At 43.2% G+C, this 24,978-nt stretch overlaps 1 protein-coding gene across 5 annotated transcripts in view; it reads left to right on the top strand.

Annotated features, from left to right (window-relative positions):
* The window catches only part of LOC147112323 (serine/threonine-protein kinase ICK-like), a 69,925-nt gene that overhangs the window by 32,475 nt on the left and 12,472 nt on the right, over positions 1-24,978 (top strand). For 4 of the 5 annotated variants that reach the window (XM_085996463.1, XM_085996462.1, XM_085996464.1 and 1 more), the window contains 6 exons: positions 7,898-7,977; positions 13,015-13,147; positions 16,739-16,910; positions 18,841-19,008; positions 23,031-23,336; positions 24,710-24,897. In XM_085996463.1, coding sequence (XP_085852589.1) covers positions 7,898-7,977; positions 13,015-13,147; positions 16,739-16,910; positions 18,841-19,008; positions 23,031-23,336; positions 24,710-24,897 — 1,047 coding nt within the window. The remainder of the gene's footprint in view (positions 1-7,897; positions 7,978-13,014; positions 13,148-16,738; positions 16,911-18,840; positions 19,009-23,030; positions 23,337-24,709; positions 24,898-24,978) is intronic. The other variant, XM_085996465.1, reaches the window with a different exon arrangement.

The raw sequence follows: 24,978 nt of genomic DNA, 5'->3' as shown, positions 1-24,978 counted from the left end.
CTCAGGTGCCGGGTGAACAGGACTTTGTGCGATTTAGGATTCGGGCAGTTGAGTTTTGGATGAGCTGAAGTTTATGGAAGGCTGGCCAAAGAGTATTGGAATAGTCAAATCTGTAGGTAACAAAGGCATGGATGAGGGTTCCGACAACAGCTGGGCTGAGGCGGGGTTTGTGGTGGGGGGGGGCGGGGGGGTAGGCAGAGTCGGGCGATGTTACAGATGTGGAAGTAGGCGGACTTTTTGATGGAGAGGATATGGGGTTGGAAGATCTGCTCCAGGTCAGATACGACGGCGAGGTTGCGAACAGTCTGGTCCGGCCTCAAGGCAGTGGCCAGGAGGGGCATGGAGTTTGTGGCGTGGGCTGGAAACGGTGACTTTGGTTTTCCCAATATTTAATTGGAGGAAATTTCTGCTCATCCAATAGTGGATTTCGGACAAGCAGTGTGGCAAATCAGAGGCGATGGAGGGGTCAAGAGTTACTACTGGGTGCTGTCGGTGTACACGTGGAATCTGGCTTTGTGTTTTTAGATGATGTTGCTGAGAGGCAGCATGTAGATGAGAAATGGGAGGGGGCCAAGGATACATCCTTGGGGGACTCGAGAGGTAACGGTGCGAGAGCAGCAAGAGAAGCCATTGTAGGAGACCAAATGAAAATCTCTGTTTGCTGTAAGCCTTCTACATGAAATGAGATTGAGAAGTCTCAACCCTATTCCTAGTGAACAACAGGTCATGAGCACTTGAGTTTATCCAATAAGAGGCTGAGCCAAAAAGTCCAAGATTCTCTGCTTGGTCCCGAGTCTGCTGAGCTAGTTGATCACCGTCAGGGCGACACTGGGGGCTCAATAATTGGTCTTGGCACCCCAGTTTGAGATGTGGCAAAAATAGCCCGAGGTTCTGCTCTTGACTGTAATCCAGGAACCCCTGCTGGGTCTACACGTGTCATTGTCGACTGAAGACCGGCTCAGCCTGGCTTGTGATGCTCCTATTCCCCCCCCCCCCCCCCCCCCGTATTAAACAGTCTGCAGACACACTCTGTTAATGTAAATAATGGTCACGTGGATGAGGTACAGGATGACCAGAACAGTAGCCTAACACAAACATTGTCAGGACAGATGGAACAAAAAGCTGTAAGGAATGCTGTTGTGGAAAATGGCAATTACGGTTGGAGGTACTGTTCTCAAGTTTGGGGCAAAGACATATTGGTATGTAGAGAGAGTTTTCCTCTGTAGCTAGTTGTGCTACACTGACCTGGGGTTGCTTGACACTAATCCCTGAAATGGATAAATATTCCATTCCTCAGTAGCAATATCCTTTGCCTTGATTGGAAGAAAAATTCATCAAAAATGCATGTCAAGTTTTGTACAGGCTTCATACTAAGCTTGCACAAACCTCAAAATTCATATTGGTATGAGACACCAAGACTAGTACATCTAGTAACAAGCCAGTGACCCCTATGCTTGTTGCCACACAGAGGTTCGTGTGTGTATGCTTTTGTATTCGCAGAACAATGACGAGTCAGCTGCTCTAACATTAATTTTGTGTCCTGCAATTCCTGATAAGTTATGTAATGCTTCTGATATAACAACCATTGTTTAGCGCACTCATTAGGAAAACCATGCAGCCACTAATGTTAAACAATAGGGCTGTTGTATTTTGATTTTTTTAAACTAGGAAACATCACTTTCTGGTTGCACTGCCTTTTGTTATCTTGGATATAATGGAGTAGGGGTGGAATATAGTTTAATTTAGCTACAAGTTTTGAAAAGTTCCATAGTAAATGGTCCTTCAAACTGGATTCCCGTTTTATATCCACATGGAAACTTTTAGTAGGGCAAGAGACATCAAGCTGGACCATTGAGTCTAGTTTGTAGTTGTCTGCCAAACGCATTGATTCTTGCGGTTGGCCACTAAAACTTTGGAAAAATTCAAATTTATAGAACTCCATTGGCTCAGTAGTTGCCGCAAAAATGAAGCATTTTTGTCTACAATGGATTCTCTGTTTGACTCTTATCTTGCTAGACAATACAATGTTAAAATTAGCTATGGTTAGCTGATTCATTCTCTTGGTGGTCTGTTAGGCCATAGGCCACTACATAGGTATTAATGTACATCTGTAGGTTGTTCTGTGGAATGAAAGGTAGCCCCAGCACTATTCTGTCCAGCAGTAACCGTGATAGCGGTTTGGAACTGGTTAATTTGTCAAGTCAGTCCATTCAATTGCAAGCCTCGTGGAGCTGGTAACAGTTCAGTTTTGGCAGCTGTATTTGTGTAGGTGCACAGTTTTGAGTCCCTAATGAGGTTTAGAAGTATTTTTTTAATTCATTTTCTTCTGGGAATCCTTTTTAATAAAATTTGGATTTGATCTTGGATGGTATTACACAAAGCGTGCAGCATGTCTGGCTCCAGCATAGATTAAGATTCAATTTACCGGATCAGGCCCCGCCCACAAAACTGGCCATGCCCCCAAGTCTGAATTGCGAGATTCTGACGAATTGCGCTGGTTCGGGAAGGCTCTTCAAATTGCGCTCATATTCTTAGACGCACAGGCACTAGTAGGTACATTTTAAAACTTTTTCTTTCAAAAAAAATTCAATTTGCTAAAATACTGACTAGTGTACACCAATGAAACTATTAAATGGATCAGTATAGTTTTTTTTTAAGTAGTTTTCAGTGGAGGACTGGACACTTTTATTAAAAATGCTTATTTTTAGTGATGTACCCATTTTCAACTGTTAATAAAACTACGCCAGGTTACCACTCTTAAATATATCAAAATACTTTTTAATGGGAAGAGGGGGGAAAAAAGAAACAATAACATTCTATTACACTGTCCAATTGTACTGATTCATTGAAGATTTTACGTTTGTCATTATGCAAATTAATTTTATTGGAAACTTGAATTGTAACCTAACCAGTGCAGTTTAGAGCGCTATTTCCCAATTGTGCCCAAAGCGGAAACTCTACCCCTTAATGTTTAATAAATGTGTCGAATAGTTTATAGCTTGAGCCATAGTCCGATAGAGCATATGTGGCATAAAAATAAAACAAAAAAGGTGACTACCGTGGCTAACAAGGGAAATTAGGGATAGCATAAGATCCAAGGAGACGACACATAAATTGGCCAGAAAAAGCAATAATCCTGAGGATTGGGAGCAGTTTAGGATTCAACAAAGGAGGACAAAGGGATTAATTAAGAAAGGGAAAATAGAATATGAGAGTAAGCTATCAGGGAACATAAAAACTGACTGTAAAAGCTTTTATAGATATGTGAAGAGAAAAAGATTGGTGAAGTCAAGCGTAGGTCCCTTACAGTCAGAATCAGGGGAATTTATAATGGGAAACAAAGAAATGGCAGACCAACTAAATTCATACTTTGGTTCTGTCTTCACAAAGGAGGACACAAATAACCTCCCAGAGACGCCGGGGAACATAGGGCCTGATGAAAGGGTGGAACTGAAAGAAATCAGTATTTGTAGGGAAATGGTGTTAGGAAAATTGATGGGACTAAAGGCTGATAAATCCCCAGGGCCTGATAATCTACATCCCAGGGTACTTAAGGAAGTGGCCCTGGAAATAGTAGATGCATTGCTGGTCATCTTCCAGAACTCGATAGACTCTGGAACAGTACCCATGGATTGGAGGGTAGCTAATGTTACCCCACTATTCAAAAAAGGTGGTCGAGAAAAAGCGGGGAATTATAGACCGGTAAGCCTGACATCAGTAGTGGGGAAAATGCTAGAATCTATTATAAAAGATGTAATAGAGCACTTGGTAAGCAGTGACAGGATCGGACAAAGTCAACATGGATTTACAAAAGGTAAATCATGCTTGACTAATCTAATTTTTTGAGGATGTAACTGGTAAAATAGATAAGGGAGAACCAGTGGATGTGGTGTATTTGGACTTTCAGAAGGCTTTCGATAAGGTCCCACATAAGAGATTAGCGTGCAAAATTAAGGCACAAGGGATTGGTGGCAAGATATTGACTTGGATAGAGAACTGGTTGGCGGACAGAAAGCAGAGAGTTGGAATAAACGGGTCGTTTTCCGAGTGGCAGGCAGTGACTAGTGGGGTACCGCAAGGATCGGTCCTAGGACCCCAGCTGTTCACAATATATATTAATGATCTGGACGAGGGAATTGGATGTAATATCTCCAAATTTGCAGACGACACAAAGCTGGGTGGGAGGGTAAGCTGTGAGGAGGATGTCGTGAAACTCCAGTACGATTTGGACAGATTGGGTGATTGGGCAGAAACATGGCAAATGCACTATAATGTGGATAAATGTGAGGTTATCCACTTTGGTGGCAAAAACAGGAAGGCAGATTATTATTTGAATGGCAATAGATTGGGAGAAGGGGAAGTGCAAAGAAACCTGGGTGTTCTTGTGCACCAGTCGCTGAAGGTAAGCATGCAGGTGCAGCAGGCGGTTAAGGCGGCAAATGGTATGTTGGCCTTCGTAGCAAGAGGGTTCGAGTACAGGAACAAGGATGTCTTGCTACAGTTGTACAGGGCCTTGGTGAGACCGCACCTTGAGTACTGTGTGCAGTTTTGGTCGCCTTACCTGAGGAAGGATGTTCTTGCCATGGAAGGAGTGCAGCGAAGATTCACCAGGCTGATACCTGGGATGGCAGGAATGACTTGAGGAGAGATTGTGTCGATTGGGCTTATACTCACTGGAGTTTAGAAGATTGAGAGGGGATCTCATCGAAACTTATAAAATTCTGTCAGGCCTGGACAGACTAGATGCAGGAAGGATGTTTATGATGGCCGGGGAGTCCAGAACCAGGGGTCATAGTCTAAGGATAAGGGGTAAGCCATTTAGGACTGAAATGAGGAGGAATTTCTTCACCCAGAGAGTGGTGAACCTGTGGAATTCTCTGCCACAGAGGGCGGTGGAGGCCAGTTCATTAAATATATTCAAAAAAGAGTTGGATATATTTCTTAAGGCTAAAGGGATCAAGGGATATGGGGAGAAGGCAGGGACAGGGTACTGAATTTGGATGATCAGCCATGATCTCATTGAATGGCGGAGCAGGCTCGAAGGGCCGAATGGCCTACTCCTGCTCCTATCTTCTATGTTTCTAACACCGATGGAAGACAAGATCATCGCGTGACTGCACGTGATATATTCCCTTAAGTTGCGGTAGAATGACGAGGGTCCTTTTGTTTGACCCCTGGGTCTTGCTACATTTGCCAAGATATCAGGCAGCTGAAGCTTGGTTCAGGGGACACTTGAAGTCCAATACAGGAATTTCCAGTCATGCTCAACCCAAGGAAACACCTAGTGTAAAATCCCAAAAACCTAACAGTTGCTGTGTACACTATCCAAGTGGAACTCGGTCATATAGACCAGGCAATTGCAGGTTCCATACTTATTCTGTGCTAATCTCACCCAGGGTGCTTTCCAAAAAAAAAAAAAAAAAATTGTTCCTGGGATGTGGGCGTCGCTGGCAAGTTGCCCATCCCTAATTGCCCGTGAGAAGGTGCTGGTGAGCTGCCTTCTTGAACCGCTGCAGTCAGTGTGGTGAAGGTACTCCCACAGTGCTGAAAGAGAGTGAGTTCCAAGATTTTGACCCAGCGACAATGAAGGAATGACTATATTTCCAAGTCAGGATGGTATGCAACTTGGAGGTGATGGTGTTCCCATGCGCCTGCTGCCCTTGTCCTTCTAGGTTGTAGAGGTTGCGGGTTTGGGTGGTGCTGTCTAAAAAGCCTTGGCAAGTTGCTGCAGTGCATCTTGTAGATGGTACACACTGCAGCCACGGTATGCCGGTGGTTGAGGAAGTGAATGTTTAAGGTGGTGGTTGGGGTACCAATCAAGCGGGCTGCTTTGCCCTGGATGGTGTCGAGCTTCTTGAGTGTTGTTGGAGCTGCACTCATCCAGGCAAGTGGAGAGTATTCCATCACACTCCTGACTTGTGCCTTGTAGATGGTGGAAAGGCTTTGGGGAGTCAGGTGAGACACTCACTACAGAATACCCAGCTTCTGACCTGCTCTTGTAGCCACAGTATTTCTGTGGCTGGTCCAGTTAAGTTTCTGATCATTGGTGACCCCCCCAGGATGTTGATGTTGGGGTGATTTGGTGATGGGTGGTGACTAGATGCTCTCTGGTTGGAGATAGTCATTGTCTGGCACTTGTGTGGCGCAAATGTTACTTGCCACTTAATCAGTCCAAGTCTCAAATGTTGTCCAGGTCTTGCTGCATGCGGGCATAGACTGCTTCATTATCTGAAGCGTTGCGAATGGAACTGAACACTGTGCAATCATCAATGAACATCCTCACTTCTGACCTTATGATGGAGGGAAGGTCATTGATGAAGCAGCTGAAGATGGTTGGGCCTAGGACATTGCCCTGAGGAACTTCTGCAGTGATGTCCTGGGGCTGAGATGATTGACCTTCAACAACCACCTTCCTTTGTGCTAGGTATGACTCCAGCCAGTGGAGAGTCTTCCTCTGATTCCCATTGACTTCAATTTTACTAGGGCCCCTTGATGCCACACTCGGCCAACTACTGCCTTGATGTTAAGGGCAGTCACACCTTACTTCTGCAATTTGGCTCTTTTGCCCATGTTTGGACCAAGGCTATAATGCGGTCTGGAACCAAGTGGTCCTGGCGGAACCCAAACTGAGCATTGGTGAGTAAGTGCCGCTTGATAGCACTGTTGACAACACCTTCCATCACTTTGCTGACGATTGAGAGTAGAATGATGGGGCGGTGATTGGATTTGTCTTGTTTTTTGTTGACAGGACATAGCTGTGCAGTTGTCCACATTGTTGGGTAGATGCCAGTGTTGTAGCTGTACTGGCACAGCTTGGCTAGAGGCGTGGCTAGTTCTGGAGTACAAGTCTTCAGCATGACAGCCGGGATATTGTCGGGGCCCATAGCCTTTGCTGTATCCAGTGCGCTCAGCCATTTCTTGATATCACATGCTACTGGGGAACTGTAATTGTCTCTACCTCCCAATGAGTTAGAGAGAGGGGGAAACACATCAAGGGTTCAACTTCCTGATCACTATCCAGTGTCTTATCCTGCAAAGTGCATACGTATGGACACCAGACAAGTGGAAAAAACCAACTGACTGTTGTGCACTCTGGGATCAAAATAGCATGTTGATGTCGCGGGTAAGACTTAAGCGTGGGTGTTTGTGGAACTATATTCCAGCTAGTTTAGTGCTCTCAGGAGAAATGAAAAGAAAATTGAAGTTGGAAAAATAATTGTTGTAAAAGATTGGGGGAGAAATGGTGTGACAACCTTTTCAGTTCTGAGCCATTTTTTGATGATTTAGAATTTAACTTTGAGCTTCAATATTCCTAAATTGATTCCAAAATTATTAGCTCAACCCAGATCCTGGTAGGCTTGCTTTTAAAAGCCACTTTGACGGGCCCTCGGGTTGGAAGCAACACTAGTCTAAAAAAACATTTCTGAAACTCGGTGACTTTAGTCCCTAATTCTAACAAAACCATTTTACTTTTTTGAAATATGTGGAGAAATGACTGAGTTGAGAATTGTATAGTGGTTCCGAACATGTTATAATAATCACTGGCAAAAATGTGGATATTTGCAGATACAATGCATGTACTGTATTTTGAAAACTGCAAACATTTGCAATAGTGGTGAACAGGTTATAAAATCATCTAATTATTGCAACCTATGCACTAACCTTATTGCAGTGTATTGATAATTTATAACACTACTGTTCGTTCTTCTCTTGTACATGCAGCATATTGAAAGTTATATTGCTAGATACTTTAATTACTGTGAAATTCTATTGAATTAATACGTTTACTCTCTTCCGAACCAATGAAACGTATTGTAAATGATTACAGAGCAACACTTGAAATCACAAATGACGTCATTTGTATTTGTTGAAACTTATAACTGAATCTTATTTACAGAAACCGACTGTTTCCAGAATCGTCCATTAGAAATATAATGTACCAGATACTTCAAGGATTAGCTTTTATCCACAAACATGGTAGGTGTTCAAAACTATTTCAGGAGAAAGGTGCCCAAGCAATTCAAGAGTATGTTTCGAGCTTACGCAACAAAACAAATCTTTAATTGGAAAAAAAATCTACATCTTAAAAATGGAGTCAGTCTGTCCATTGCTGAAGCCCAGTTTGTGGGGTCTGATTTGGGGAAAATTTCATTGCTCCCCCTCTTTGACCTTGAGCCATTTCCTTCTGCGCCTGCGCTGAGCTCTGCTGACACATTGATGCACTTCTTCCAACCTACACCTGGAGTCCCGCACAAGTTCTTACTATTTTTCACTTTAAGCATTTGGGTGGTTGTTGCAGGTAACATTGAACAAAACACAGGCCACCAGCACTTAAACATTTAGAACTCTCTTACGCTGTCAGCTATAAAACATCTTAATGATCATTTAATACCAGTTTGTAATTATTCATTTAATAAGTGTCAGCTTGCTTTAGTTGGTAACACTCTTGTCTTTGAGTCAGAAGATCATAGGTTCAAACTCCACTTCAGGAGTTGAGCACATAATCTAGACTGATACTCCAGTACAATACTGAGAGTGCAGTACATTGTATGTATCCCCTCTGCCTGTTCCAGTGGTTTGGGATGGGCGTTAAAGATTTCATGGCACTACTGGAAGAAAGGCATCGAGTCCTCTTAATGTGCTCACCAACTTCCCTCAAGCAAGACCATCAGAAACACTAGCTAGTTGTTGATCTTGCAAATGAATGATTGTTCAACTGCTCAGAAGGGAATTGGATCATAGCTGTCCTATAAATAACTTATATCAGATCATTAATTTATCAACTAATAGTTAAGGCATGCATACCAGGAAGGTTTGTGCTGAGTTAGCTGATCTTTGGTGTTGTTGGTCTCTACCCTTGAGGTAGAGAGTGGAAAAGCACCAGATTATGGTTCGGTATCTCCTGCTCGAAAGTGAATATGTGGAGCTTTGGTAAGAACAAGATTGGATTTGGCGCTGATGCACACCAATGAAAAATAGTCTGCTGACATTCACTGGCTGGGCTCACACATGAAGAATGATCACTTGAAAGAGGTACCAAAGAACTGACAACACACTAGAATGAGTCTTTGCCATAGGAGGTGCAAGGCAGGAGCTAAAATGGATCCCAAAACAAGCCTTTTTTGTTCTTTTATATTGGTATGTTTTTGTATTTTTTTTATTATACGCAGCTGAATAAAACTAATTTTCGGGTGATCTGGGTGCTTAGTGTTGAAAGGTAAAAGATTGTTTAGTTACCCCCATTTGAGTACAAAACTGAACCCAAGCAACATTTTATATTGTACCTTTTAATCTAGCAAAAATGTCCCAAGGCACTTGAGAGGCATAATCGTAAATAATTAGACCCCAAGCCAAAGGATGAGATATTTGGAGAGGTGACCAAAAGCTTGGTCCGAGGTGGGTTCTAAGAGAAGAGGGAGGTAGAGAGCCAGAGGCATGGAATTCCAGAATGTGGGACCTTGGTCCTGAAGGCAGAGCCACCAGTAGTGAGTTGAAGGGAGGCATGCACAAAAGGCACTGTCTGATGAACAGACCTGGGGGAGTTGTAGGTCTGGGGGAGGTAACAGAAATAGGCAAGGGTGAGGCTATGAAGGTGTTTAAACATGAGGATGAGAATTTTAATCTGGGGGACTGGGGATAAACGTACGTCAGCAAGCACAGGTGATAGATGTGTGGGAGTGGGTGCGAGACGGAAGTTTTGGATGAGCTGAAGTTTATGGAGGGTGCTGGATATAATGCTGGCCGGGAGAGAATTGGAGTAATCAATAATTGGTGAGACCACACCTAGAGTACTGTGTACAGTTTTGGTCTCCTTATTTAAGGAGGGATATACTTGCATTGGAGGCAGTTCAGAGAAGGTTCACGAGGTTGATTCCTGCGATGAAGGGGTTGTCTTATGAGGAAAGGTTGAGCAGGTTGGGCCTATACTCATTGGCGTTTAGAAGAATGAAAGGTGATCTTATTGAAACATAAGATTCTGAGGGGGCTTGACAGGGTAGATGCTGAGAGGATGTTTCCCCTCGTGGGGGAATCTAGAACTGGGGGGCATACTTTCAGAATAAGGGGTCGCCCATTTAAGACAGATGAGGAATTTCTTCTAAGGGTTGTGAATCTTTGGAATTCTCTACCCCAGAGAGCTGTGGAGGCTGGGTCATTGAATATATTCAAGGCTGAGAGACAGATTTTTGAACTACAGGGGAGTCGAGGGTTATGGGGAACAGGTGGAAAAGTGGAGTTGAGGCCAAGATCAAATCAGTCGTGCTCTTATTGAATGGTGGAGCAGGCTCGAGGGGCCGAATGGCCTACTCCTGCTCCTATTTCTTATGTCGGTGATCCAGACATGAATCAGGCTTTCCGCAGATGATGGGTGGAGGCAGAAGATGTTAGAGGTGAAATTTAGCAGTCTTTATAATGGAGAGGGTATGGGGTTGACTGCTCAGCTCAGGATCGAATCAGATGTTGAGGTTGCAAACAGTCTGTTATAACCTGAGTCTGTGGTCAGGGATGTGGAGGGAATTATCATGGGTATGAGATTTGTTGCCCACCTGATAAAATAAGCTTGTGTTATCTCAATCTCCTTGGCAGATTTTCACATTCACCCCTTCTAAAGAAGTTGGGTTATTTTGGGCTTTAGGAGGCTCCTGGCTTCTTTAACTGATCATACTGCACACCAGTTTCACCAAAGAGAAAAATAGAGGCAACAATAAATATAAAAACACAAAAGCAAAATACCATGGATGCTGGAAATCTGAAAAAAAAAAACAGAAAATGCTGGAAATACTCAGCAGGTCAGGCCACATCTGTCGAGAGAGAAACAGCGTTAACTTTTCAGGTCGATGACCCTTCAGAACTGGAAAAAGTTGGAGATGTAACAGATTTTAAGCAAGTACAGAGGCAGAGAAAGGGGGGAGAGGAGGAAAGAACAAAAGGGAAGGTCTGTGATGGGATGGAAGGCAGGAGAGATTAAAAGACGAGAGGTGATGGTGCAAGGCAAAAGGAGATGGTAATGGGACAAGTAAAGAAACAAAAGATGAGTCTGGAAGAGGTGTAAATGGCACTGGCAGAATCATCAACAGCTGCCATGTGAAAAAATAGGGGCAGAGGCTATGGTCTGAAATTGTTGAACTCGATGTTGAGTCCAGAAGGCTATGAAGTGCCTAATTGAAAGAGGAGGTGCTGTTTCTTGAGCTTACGTTGAACTTCGTTGGAACAGTGCAAGAGGCCAAGGATGGAGGGGTCATAGTGGGAATGGAGTGGAGAATTAGTGACGGGTGACCGGAAGCTCGTCATGCTTGTGGACTGAAAGGAGGTGTTCCGCAAAGCAGTCACCCAATCTGCTTTGATCGCCCAATGTAGGAGACTGCATCGTGAGCAGCGAATAAATATAAAAGATTCTGCCAACTTCTGTGCCCCAACAGATATCTTGGGACTGCCCTGACGCAGCTTTTCTTCCTAAAGAGGGAAAGAACTTGGTGAAATTGGGTGCCTTCGCGCCTCCCGTTTGCGCCTCCAGGGTGCGCTAACAGGACGCAAATGGCTTTGCAACCGGGTGCGGCACTGACATCGACTCCCACCATATTCGGCGGGAGTTTTGCGATGGTGCTACGGCGTTGCGCCCTGATCTCCACCCAGAGATCATGACGTCATTGCCGTGCGCATCGCCCCGGCCCTGAAATTGACTTCCGCCCCCTGCAGCAGCGCCAGTCGAAAACACCGACAGCTGCAGGAGGCGTGCATCGGGTGGCTGGCTGTTTTGGGGGCGATGATTAAAGGCAAGGTGGCCAAGGTAAGTAAAAAAAAAAACTTAGCTTTCTTGTTGCAGGTTTTTTCGCAGGTTCCTGCCTGTGATCGCTCAGCCCGGCGCTCTGCTCAAGTGCTGGGCTGATCGGGCGGGATCAAGGCTGCCTTGGTGGTCCGGGTAGGTACTTTTTCTATTGCAGAGCCTGCAGCGATGGCCCTTCCCTTTAAGGGAGGGAAGGAGCCTTTGAATACGGCAGTGCTGCTGAAAGTCTCCGCCTCGCTCTGACGTTAACGCCCTAAAAAGCAAGTTGAGCGCTTGATTTAGTGCTCCACTCTCCTCTTGGGGTGTTCAACTCAATTTTGCGGTCGCCGGCGTGAAAATTAGCGCCCAGGCAATGTTAGAGCCCCAAAATGGTCGACACTGAATTTTTCACCTTGTGCTTATATGGTTCACTATCTCTGGACGTCCCAAAACGCTTTACAGCCGATGAAGTGTAGTTACTGTTGTAATGTAGGAAATGCACTAGCCAATTTGCGCACAGCAAGTTCACACAAACAGCAATGTGACAATGACCAGATAATCTGTTTTAGTGAACTCCCCTGCTCCTCTTTTGAAATAGTGACATGGGATCTTTTATGTCCACCTGAGAGGGCAGATGGGGCCTCAGTTTAATGTCTCACCCCAAAGCCGATACCTCCGGCAGTGCAGCACTCCCTCAGTACAACATTGAAGTGCCTGCCTACATTCCTGTGCTTTTTAAAAAAATAAAAAAATTAAACCGTGCACTTGTGCATTTCTAGTTCCATCTTTTTCAAGCCTGCAAAGAGGTGTTATACATCGTAAGTAGGGGTGTGTGTAAAGTTATGGTCAACATAGGAGAAAGCTGCCATTGTCAACTTTTTTTTATGTTACAAATTTGTTTGTTGAACTTGCCACAGTCTAAAGAAGAAATTCTTGTGTGGTTAATTTAGATTTTTGAAACTTGCCAAAGTGGTACGTTTCCATTCTCTTTCTATTTTGTTTGCACTGATAAACACACAAGGTTACCAAATCAAGTCGCAGGTTCCTATGTTGTGTCTCTTGGGCCTCTTGAGCCACACATTTTGTCAAGTAGATTGAGCACTTGATAGGAGCCATAGAAAATGGAGGGGTGGTTGTGACAAATGGGCTGCAATGGGAGAAAGATAAGTCGGGTGGGGGGAAATCTCATATTGCTGGTGGAAACTAATTTATCCTCGGGTTCCATTTTTATTTATGTGCGCATTGTGTTCCAGGATTTTTTCATCGTGACATGAAACCAGAAAACCTCCTTTGTATGGGACCAGAACTTATCAAGATAGCTGATTTTGGGCTAGCTCGTGAAATTCGATCTCGCCCACCATACACTGATTATGTATCTACGAGATGGTAAGAGTGCCTCTTTCTGCTGCTAATAACGGAAACACTTGCCATTTCTAACTCACATTTACAATAGCCAAGTGGCTTTACATCAGTTAAAGACATGCCAAGGGCAGCTGTGAAATCCTGCACTAGCAGGGAATAAAGATTGTACTTCACAGCTGGATGTGGCATCCTGTTTTCCAACACACTTTTAAGTAAATTTTTTGTAATTTTTAAAAAATTTAATGGGTATGGATGTCATGGAAGCTGATTCTTATTTCCAAAGGTGGCTGACCAGGTTTAAGTATCTAAAATAAGTAAATGGTAAATTCTCAGGATTACCTTTGCAACCACAGTTTGATTTTCCAGAACTTGTTAGTTGGCACTTTTTTTAGTTGCATAAGTCAACACAAACTAAAAAATATAATTCTGTTGTACTTCAGTTTTTTATTTGTTCCTGGGATGTGGGCGCCGCTGGCAAGGCCAGCATTTATTGCCCATCCCTAATTGCTCTGAGAAGGTGGCGGTGAGCCGCCGCCTTGAACCGCTGCAGTCCGTGTGGTGAAGGTGCTCCCCCAGTGCAATTAGGGTGGGAGTTCCAGGATTTTGACCCAGCGACGATGAAGGAATGGTGATCTATTTCCACGTCAGGATGGTGTGTAACTTGGAGGGGACCTTTGAGATGATGGTGTTCCCATGCGCCTGCTGTCCTTATCCTTCTAGGACGCATGGGGACGCCATTGCCTCCAAACAGGATGCCACTCCAGCTGTGAAGTACAATCTTTATTCCCTGCTTGTGCAGGATTTCGTAGCTGCCCTCGGCATGCCTTTAACTGATGTAAAGCCATTTGGCTATTGTAAATGTGAATTAGAAATGATAAAACTGAGGGAAGAGTAGAGAGGCATTTCAATCCCTGCTGTTAAATAATTGTGACCTGATAAATTGAAATCGGGGGAAAAAAATATTCTCTCAAATGGTGAAATGCAACTTGTTTACATGTGGGAGCAACAGTTTTCGCAACATAAACAGAATATTGCTAACCACCTAAGCTGTGTGTTCTGCGGGCAGTAATGCTTTTTTCCTTCCTCCCATGTGAACAAATCATATTTTTTTATGGAGGATGTTTGTTTTAGGTTGTTGACCCCTGCTTTCATTTTAACCTTTGCACTTTTAGTAGGTTCAAGGAAATGACAAAGTTTACTGATGCTGAAACAAATATTTGAGTAGCTTTATTTCCTGTAATATTGGCAGACTACAAAATTAAGAAAGCAATAAAAAAAATTAAGCACTTCAGCTCACCCCGGCCCTCTACTTTTATGGGTCTGGATCCTTCCAGGTATTCACGGGGGACCTGTGCAGGATTAGTCAAGGGGCAACGAGGGCCTGCATTCGACGGGTAATTGACACCCTGTTCGTAGGGCTGGGGATTTCATCAGATTTGATATGTCAGTGGTGGAGCAAAGGCAGAGGGCAATTAGTTTCTTCAATATTGCTGGCTTCCACAGTGCAGAACATGCAGAACAAGACTTCCCATCAGAACCCATAAAGATAGGGCTACCACTGCCTCAACGTACATTCAGGTGGACTGCGAAACCTGGCTACACATCTTGCCTGTGAACGCGCAGCACACGAGAGCCTGTCATGATGCATTCATTGTGCACAACTGGATCATAGTATTTGTCCTCAGCAACCTGGGCAAGCAGAAGGATAGATCCTCAGTGCTTACCCCTTGCTGATGCCTTTTCGCATCCCATGGACTGAAGCTGATGAGAGATACAACCAAGTACATGTGTTCACCAGGCAGGTGGTTGCAAGGACCATCGGGGCGCTGAAGGGCTGCTTCAGGTGCTTGGACTGATAAAATGGGGGTGTCCTCCAATACTTCCCAGAGAGGGTAGTTGTGTGCTGTGCCCTGCGCGGTAATGATGGAAGGTCTGGACCATGACATAGCGAGGGAGGAGCTAATCAAAGCAGAGGATCCTGGACTGCAGGAGCCAAGGGCGCTGGCAAATCCATAAGAGGCATCACTTCAAGAGGGCAGCTTGTGGTGCAGGCTTTTACCTAATGAGCCCCCACAGGGGCTGTAGAGTCAGTCATGGCTCTAACTTCAAAGATTGTTTTTTATTTTAAGTTTCATGTGATCAGTGAGCTTTAAATGCAGATATTTACAAATAACTTCAAATGCTTCTTGGAAAAAGTAAAACTGTACTTTGACATTTGAACTAGCGGAGCTCTAAAAAGCTAACTAGACCCTGAGAAACATAGTTTAATTGCAATGTTAAACTCTTTTTAGAAATTTGAACAACTATTTACAATGATAAACCTTTATTGGACAGTAACCTTTAGTGAACATTGTTTTTTGCAGCTCTAACATCGCCTGCACGATGTTGGTGCTCAGCATTACAGCAGACCTGGAGGCCATGCCTCACTCGTCTCTGGCCACCACCTTCTAGCTGATCTTGCCTAAGAGGTGGGGGCATCCTCCATTTCCTCAAAGTCTCCGCGTTCCCTGCAGCTCACCTGGCCTTGAGTCACTTGCTTGCCCCAGTGGCATGTGTCCTCGCTAGTACCTGGTTGAGGAGAGCCGGGTGAGTGACTCTGCTTGGGGGGGGTGGCCTGAAGGTGTGGTGGGGGTGGGGAAGAGGGTGCACTCCCAGGAAAGAAGGGAGGTGTGCAGCTCCGGCTTTCCATCGCCCCCTCCTCATCTAGCAGCTGAACGGGGACAAGTTGTAATGACGAAGTCTGGGTCTGCATTCACCAGCTCCTCCTGAAGCTGATTTCCCCATGTACCCCCCCCCTCCTTGTCCCACTGCTCCTCCACAGTGACTGCCTCCCGGTGGCTTGATTGATCTGTGGGAAGAAAAAGTGTTAAAATAGCTGCCATACCAGTGCGCCATGAAGTGTAGGAGGAATAAATGGAATTCATTGGCAATCTTTTCCCTGCACAACCCTAATAGCATTTCAAAAATAAATCGAGTGGCTGTGAAGTGTTTTGGTACGTCCTGCGGATGGGAAAGGTGCTGTATGAATGCACGTTCATTCTTGCTGGGCTACAATAGTTTTAAGCCTTCTAGCCTGAAACTTCAATTTTTACTGTTCTAAAAGAAAAATTAGAATTGCAGAGAGTTGCACAAACTGTACAGTGTCACAAGGAGAATGATGTAACCTTACCAGGGTTCCTGCCTAAGTTTTGAAAATATAGAGACTCTTGCATTAAGTCACAAACAAGAAAGATAAAGATCCTCTAAGGGTAAATCCCAAGCTGGAAGGACTTGCTTATTGGTTTTTAAAAAATCAGTAATTTAAAGAACCCTTGGAAGTTTTCTGGTTTTTGAAAGGTTCCTTCACACACTGTGGAACTGTTGTGTTTATATTCCATGTATGATGAAGTCCATAGAGTGCTCTAAAACTGACTCAAAAGGATTGTGTCATGAAGGGCAGAGATTTGCATGAATAATGGCCTTGTTTAACCAGCAGGTGGAGCTAGTCCATTTCATTCAGGTAAAGCCAAAAAGTCCTAAGAATTTGACTTTCTTTTAGGAAGGAGCAAATCTTATTGATCATTGCAACATTTTATATCCTCCTGCACAAATTTTTATCCTTTTTTGTTATTACAGGTATAGAGCCCCTGAAGTTCTTCTGCGATCAACAAATTATAGTTCTCCTATTGACATTTGGGCTGTTGGTTGTATTATGGCAGAACTCTACACATTAAGACCTCTCTTTCCTGGTTCCAGTGAAATAGATGAGATTTTCAAAATTTGTCAGGTTTTAGGAACACCTAAAAAGGTATGAAACATCATCGAAGTGGTTGCCCCTTTTTTTAATTGAGAAGTCTCGGCGAATTTTGATGCACACATCATCACCATTGATGTAAAGAGTAGGATAGAAGATAGATAGAGAAATAATGTTTAGCTGATGTCAAGCTTGAATTTTAGAAGCCTATATATTAGGGGAAAGGGAAGACCATAGATTTTTTTTTTATGCCAATACCATCATGCTGTTTTTACGTGTTTATGATTTTTACTTAAAATTGTAATGGCCCAGAAATTCGGGCCGGAGGCTTCCTGCGGGTGCAAGCCTCCGACCTGCACTTATCTAGCGCGCCGGCCGTTGAGCTGTGGGCCCACGTGGGATTCTGATCCCGGGCCTGCTCCAACTGCCGGCGCGCAGTGCTTGCGTATCCCAGGGGGGCAGTTAGTTCGATGCGTCCCCTGGGATCACGTGGGCCATGGAGAGCCAATGGTAGCAGGGAATGCTCCATTCATAAGTTTGACAGGAAGAGCTGTCAAAACTATAAATACTATAAGCCCCAAAACATCACTAAAACTTCAAATACAATTTTAAAAATCAAATTTTTAAAATAACTATAAATTACATAAAATAACTTTTAAACAATAATTTAAATTTTTGAAAAAAGTAATTACATTTTCTATCGGGGCTAAAAATAAACTTACCTTTCTTTAAAGTATTTAAAAATAATAAACCTGTGGAAAAATTGTTTTAATTTTAATTAATTCACCACTTACCTTGTTAAAAACAGGCCTTGCGCCTGCTTTTTACATATGTAACTGCTGGAGACTTACCCTCCCAAGAAACCTGGGAAAAAAACGTAAGTTCCATGCGCACGCGCTGCCTCTCCAGTGCACGCGTTCGACCTCTGAACCCCTTCCTTTAAGGGAACGGAAGTTCCAGTTTCCCGCGCATGCGCAGTGCATGCACGAAACCGCCACTTCCGTTGGGCCTATGGGTGAGTACCCTGTGCATACTCACCCGTGGAGACCCGAATTTCTGGGCCAATATATTTTCAGTCCCATAAAGAAAAGGGAAATAGACTGATCTCGTGTCTATTGCAGACAACTTGTCATGGGTATTGTAAGTGTTGCACCGAGGTATTTATCAGCAGCCATTCTCTTCTGGGACTGAAGGGCTAACTAAATTGGCACACTGAACTAGGCTTCCTTCCCCACATCCATTCCATTACCAAGACCACGTGCGTATCACCTGCGTCACACCACCTGCACCCACTCTGATGCCCCTCTCGCTACTACCAAAACACTAAACAGCTCCCTTATTACCTAGATGCACAATTTTTCCACTGCACTTATTCAGAACACGGTCGCCTGCATCCTTGCCTACACAAAATCCCTTACTACTCATCCTAATTTATCTCCGCTGGTTCCTTTTTTCCCTACCTAATCAACTTTAAGATGCTGCTCACTTTCATATCTGTCCATGGCTTCACCCCACCTTCCCACCGTACCTCAGCAACTCCAGCTGCACGTTGCCAAATGTACCCCCACTCCTCCAACATTGGTTTAATGCTTGTTCTTTGCATCCATTGCTTCACCATCCGTGAATAGTCTTTCAGCTACTATGCCTCTCTCCTGTGGAATGCAATCCTTAAGCCTGTTCACCTTGCCACATCTCCTGCCTCTCTTCCACCCCCCACCTCCCTCTCCTCTTCCCCCCCCGGGCTTTCAAAAGCCTCCCAGAAACCCTCATCTTAGACCATGCTTTGCCCCACTCCAAATTTCTGTACATTGAGTACTTTAAAAATGAATTTTGAATCTAGTTTTCTGAATTTGGCAGATCTACTAAGTGAATAAGAAAACTGCAACTTGGATTGTCCAAACAACTTGTTTTGCTCTGACAATGTTTGTGTAAATTATCCTACTTTTTACTTGTATCAGACAACTTTATAATTGACATCCCTTAGAATAATTGGTCAGAAGGCTATCAGCTTGCAGCTGCCATGAGCTTCCGCTGGCCTCAATGTGTCCCCAATAACCTCAAGACTCTGATTCCCAATGCAAGTGGTGAAGCTATTCAACTCATGAGAGATATGCTCCAGTGGGACCCAAAGAAGCGACCAACTCCAAGCCAGGTGAGCTTTTACGATAACTGGAAGGGCTCACAAGTGACCTGTTTTTAATTTACTGCTGTTAGTATAAAATTGGTGAAACCTACAATTGACTTGCAGTGGTAAAATCACATCATAGAATCTTACAGCACTGAAGCGGGCCTTTCAGCCCATCGTGCCGGCTCTTTCAAAGCTATACCCAATTTGCTAAAATCATAGATATAGATTTTCATCTGTTCTGCCTGGGTGTGAAGGTTGTATGCTGGTAAATTAATGGAAGAAAAATTGGGCAGGTTCTGTAATAGGAATGTGATCCACCCACCAGATTTTCCTCAGTAATTGGCAAATGAACTTCAATGTAGACAAATATGAGATGTAACATTTTGGTAGGAAGAATGAGACCAATTGTTGGGGAACTGTTCGCCCTCTGGTAATTAACCACTTGGAGTCCGGGGTTTCACTAAAGTGAAATAGCCTTTATTACAAGTTAACGGGAGACGCTCATCCGGGGACAAATGCTCGATGAACACAGTTTCTCTTCAGGTTTTGTACAGTCTGTGGGTGCAAAACAATTCGTACCGAGTGCAATGCCCCTGTGCCAGGTGCATAACAAGTCCTTGATGGACATCTCCGGGCGTTCGGCCAACTTTCTTATCACCACATTTCTGTTGAGTCTTGCAGTGTGTTCTCTTATATTCAACAGTTCCTTTGTTCTGTGTTACTGACAATACTTTTATGTATTGTGCATATTAGCACAAAGTTGTTAACCCTTTAGTTCCCTTAGTGCCCAATTTTACCCCCTTTCACCAATGCTACTTGAAAATAAGAGTCTAATGGGGTAGAGGAGCCCAGGGATCTAGGGGTACAGATATGCAAATCGCTAAAAGTAGCAAAGCAGGTTAATAAGGCCATTTAAAAAAAAAATATATAGAAAACCAAGCACTGGGGTTCATTTCTGGAGGGATAAAATTGAAAAGCCAAGATGTTAAACTTGTATTGAACCTTAGTTAGACCACTACTGTGCACAGTTCTGGCCTCCATATTATAAAAAGGATATAGAGGCACTGGAGAAGGTGCAATAAAGATTCACAAGGATGATACTGGAACTGGAGGGATATACTTATCCCGAAAGGCTGAACAGGCTGGGGCTCTTCTCTAAAGAGAAGGCTGAGGGGTAACCTAATAAAGGTCTTTAAAGTTATGAAGGGATTTGATAGAGTAGACATAGAGACGATGTTTCCACTTGTGGGGGTGACTGAAACCAGGGGCCAAAAATATAAAATGGTCACCAATACATCCAAAAAGGAAAACCGGAGAAACTTTTTTACCCCAGGAGTGGCAAGAATGTGGAACTTGCTACCACAAGGAGTAATTGAGGCAAACGGCATAGATGCATTTAAGGGGAAGTTAGAGAAACACATGAGGGAGAAAGGAATAAAAGGCTATGCTGATGGGGTTAGATGAAGTAGGATGGGAGGGGGCATATACCAGTTGGGCCGAATTGCCTGTTTTTGTGCTGTACCTGTACATTCTACGTAATTCTATGCTTCATGCCTAGGTGGAAAAAATGAAAATCTACGTTTTGAGTATTACAGCACAGAAACAAGCCATTTGGCACAACAAGTTTGTGACAATGGGCCGGAATTTGTGGTGGGTAATAATGGCGAGCTAACAGCGTTCACCGTTATTGCTTCTTTGAAACTGACCACAACCTCCGGATGTAGCACATGCGCTTCTAAACGCTGAAATCCTGAAGTTGCGGTTAGTCATTGCTCCAACATTGGCTGCGGTGTGGACCCCCCACCCCTGGGTAAAAGCATCTTCTCCTTTCCTGTCTGAGAATCCTGCAATGTGATTGGTTGCTTAGGCAGCTTGTTGACGTCACAGCAGCATCGCCCTAGAGATTTCCACTACAGAGCGCTGAAACCAATTGCACGCCGAAAAATGTGAACTTCTTGCTCCGATCGCGAGATCTCTGTGGGCAGCTTTCTTCGGGGCCAGCAGCGAATGGCTTTGCTTCGTCGCTGACCGCAAATTACAAGCTATTATTTTTCTCCGAACTATCTAGCTTAATCCCACTGTCCTGCTTGCTCCCCTTAACCTTTTTAATATTCCTCTTTTTCAAGCGATTAACTCCATTTTTAAGAATTTGTGGACCCTGTTCAACGGTTTGTGGCAGAGAATTCCATGTTCTAACCACCTTTTGCATAAAAGGATTTTTTCCTAACCTACTCTGTGATTCTCTTTCTGGTCAACTTTAACTGTGTGTGCTGTCCCATTACCATTCTGCTGACCACTTGAAGCAATCCATCACTGTTTACCTCATCATAACCCTTCATGTTCTTGAAGACCTCAAATCTGATTGCTCCTTAACCTCGTCACTTCTAATGATAAAAGCCTCAACTTCTCAAGTCTCTCTTATAACTGGAACCTTGCAACACTGGTAACATTCTAATGAATTTAAGCCTCACCTTTTCCATTGCTTTACAGCCTTCCAATAACAGTGTGCCCAAAACTGCATGCATGACTTCAACTGCAGCCTAATTGAGGCCCTGTTCAAGCTCTGCATCAAATCCTTGCTTTTGTATTCTATGCCTCTAGATACAAAACTAAAAATTATCTTTGCCTTTTTGTATGGCTTCTTTTACCTGTGCTGCCACCTTTAATGGCCTCTGTATTTGCACACTGTCTCTATACTCCAATTAAGGTGTATTTCCTTTCTTCCTCCTTGCTTCAAAAATGTATTACCTCAAATGTTTATGATGAGAATTAACATTTTGCTGATTTGTATTGTCCTGCATTTTCTATAGAAGAATATCCAAACATGCTGCCACTGTAGTGCCATTAAAAAAGAAAGGACTTAAGAGCCTGTAAATCAATTTTTATTGCCTTTATTTTGATGGCAGTTTATATTTTGCTGTCTCCTTGTCCTGATATTCTCCCACTGTACACTGTGGGGGAAAAATAAGAGCATACACCATTGCAACTGCTGGCCGCTCAACCCGATTCAAAAATCAATATTTTCCGTGTCTATTTTGGTGGTTCCAAAAAATTTATTTTATATACCCTTGCTTGAAGATTAATTGATTGGTGTGGCCTGTTCTACTGGTGTAACAAATATTTATGCCACCAATCTAATTGCTCTGTGCACCCCAATTTAAAAATCAATATTTTCAGTGCTGCTGGCTTATGTGGAATGTATTTATTTTTTGCCTCCTGTGCATTTTTGAATGTGATTAGTGCTGATAGCTGGTGCTGCTCAATGTGCAGCTGGTGTTCTGAAATGCTCAATACTAATCTCTTGCTATAGTGAGTGAGTAAATGGTCATGCATTTGGTATATTTTCCTCTGTCAAGCTTGAGTTTTCCTGCTGAGGTTGTATATCGACAAAGAAATGACACATTTCACTGTAATTAAACTCTCCGCTACTTAGTTGGTTCCTTTTTGGTGCACCCATCCTTTTCGTAGGAGGTTCTCTCGTCCACTTATTTCGTCACATTATTTTGGAATATTGAAATAAGTCAGTTTAACATTATATACTGCTCCCCATGTGCAATGCTGCAGGAGCTCGACTAATCTGACTTCTGTTCGATTTTCTGTCCTGCAAGAGAGATGTACTGGTCATGGTTCCACAGATAGGGACATCCCTTCAATGCCTCACCGTGCCTATTCTTTACGAGCTCAGAAACTGGGCATCACTAGATTATTCAAGTAGAAGGACCATCACGGCCAAATCCTTCATCTGATGTGCAGTTCCAACTAGGTAGAAATTGAGAATGGAACACTCCACATCTAGGAACAGTGAACCTCTTGCAGCATGCCTAAATATCTCTCTCGCTCTCGCTCTCGCGCTCTCTCTCACGCTCTCTCTCTCTCTCTCTGCTCAGCTCAGCTAATTCTGTGTAGACCAGCGATTTAATATGCTGCCTTTCTGGTTTAGATGAGATGATGCATAGTTTGCCCATAGTCATCTAGGAGCGGTGAGAAGGCACCTCTGACATAATTTGCGCTTCAGCATTACTTTTTGTTATCCATTGTATTTGTAGGCACTACGGTATCCCTATTTTCATGTTGGCCAAGCTCTGGGAACTCCTCAGCAACTGCAAGAACAAGGAAAGCAGCAATATAAGCATCCAGTTCATCAGTTCAAGCCTGTACCTCCACATCAGCCCCCACCTCTGCATCATCCTCATCCACCTTCAAGGCCATTTCAACAGATTACGCCCTCTCAGCACCAAATGTGTGCACAACAAACCGATCCAGCACCTGGCTCACTTGAAAGAGGAAACCGAAGTGAACAAGAGAAACTCCATCAAAATATTCTACCTTCAATAAACATCAAAATGTGTCAAGTAAGAGTTCTTGTATTTAATACAAGAATAACAATGTGTGGTAGTGAAAGTATTGGTTAGCATCATATATTTATCGTTATCCATTTGGTGCAAGAGACAAAAGTGATCAGATCATTATTTTAGAATATTTTATTCTGTTCTCTCAATGTGATCTTATCACATTTGCACTGTATTTATATATTACTATATATATATATATACGAGACTCCTGATCCAAAGCATGAAACTTAATGTATACATTCTAGGGTAATTCTGTTAACCTGCACTCGCTGCGAGTGCTGCTCCCCAGTGGGAGCATGGGATTGTGAAATTACCTCTTCTAACTGCAGATTTTTTTTTGGTGGTTAGGAATCTTGCACTTTTTGTACCATCACCATTAAATAGTTTTAGCATATGGTTTAGTGTTGGTATTTAAATTTAGAATCTAAAAATGCATGGTGAATTTTTAATGCTTGACAACCAATTTGATCATATTTTCAGTTTTATTTAAGAATCAATCTTTTTAAAGGAATAAAATGAGGTAATGTTTGGTTATTTCTTTGTCACACTTTTTAAAGTGGGGAAGTGCTCAAATATATTTTCAGAAAACCTGTTAACTTTATTATGAGCATGGAGAGCCAGGTCTCCCTTGCTGATGGGCTGCTCTGGTGATATGTCTTCCTTCCTTTAAGCATTGAAAAATATTGTAAACACAAAAAATAGGTTTTAAATCATTATTTAACGATATATAAAGGAGGGTTTTAATACAATTATCTGCAGGCTGCTGATCCTGTCAAACAGGGTAACTGGCCGTGTTTTTTTTTATAGCACGTTAAACCAGACCAGAGTTAAATAGGTAAGTTCTCTTTTAAGGTGCAGTACTGTCTTTTGAGAGCCATGTAGAATGCACATTCAAATAAAGGTTATGTTGTGATGAGGGGATCTTTGACTACTGAAGTCATAAACATTGTGGCCCTATTCAAAGTCACAAATGATGTCCTCTGTAACTGAGGATGCATTTTACCTCCTTGTCCTCTCTTTGACATGGTCAGCCACACCATCTTCCTCCGGTGGCTCTCCTCCATTTATCCAGCTCAGTGGGACAGCTCTCATTTGGTTCCACTCTCACCAATCCAATCATAGCCAGAGCATTTCCAGAAATGGCTTCTCTTTCTGTCCCCATACTGTTACCTCTGCAGTCCTCCAAGGATTTATCTTTGGCCACTTCCTCCTCCTCCTCCTCATCTACCTGCTGCCCCTTGGTGACATCATCTGGACATTGGGTCAGCTTCCAATATTACAATTTTACTTCCAGCATTTGTTTTTACACCTGATTATTTAATTACTGTTGGTACTCAACTTGTTAATGTTGCACTTTTTGTTTGTGATCTCAGAAAGCGATCAGGACAGAGGACAATATATGCAGCAGCACCAAGCCAAAAGGCAGTGCTCGACGATGGAGTCATGCTGTTTTGAAAGATTTCAACAACTGGAATGATTCAGGGGATTTGGGATATAGTTCTTCAACTAAAAATGCAAATTTAAATGATAAAAAAAGGCAAAGTCAAGAATCACAGTTTAAGTAAGCAGATCATTATTCTGGTTAAATGTGACATTTTGTGCATTTTCCTTTTTGAACTTGTAAATTATTTGTTATACCCCT

The sequence above is a fragment of the Somniosus microcephalus genome, chromosome 9 (assembly GCF_052327205.1).
Source record: "Somniosus microcephalus isolate GS21.2 chromosome 9, FLI_Smic_1.0, whole genome shotgun sequence".
Lineage (NCBI taxonomy): Eukaryota > Metazoa > Chordata > Chondrichthyes > Squaliformes > Somniosidae > Somniosus > Somniosus microcephalus.
Note: the sequence above shows the minus strand (reverse complement) of the source record. Positions and strands in the feature narration are given on the sequence as shown.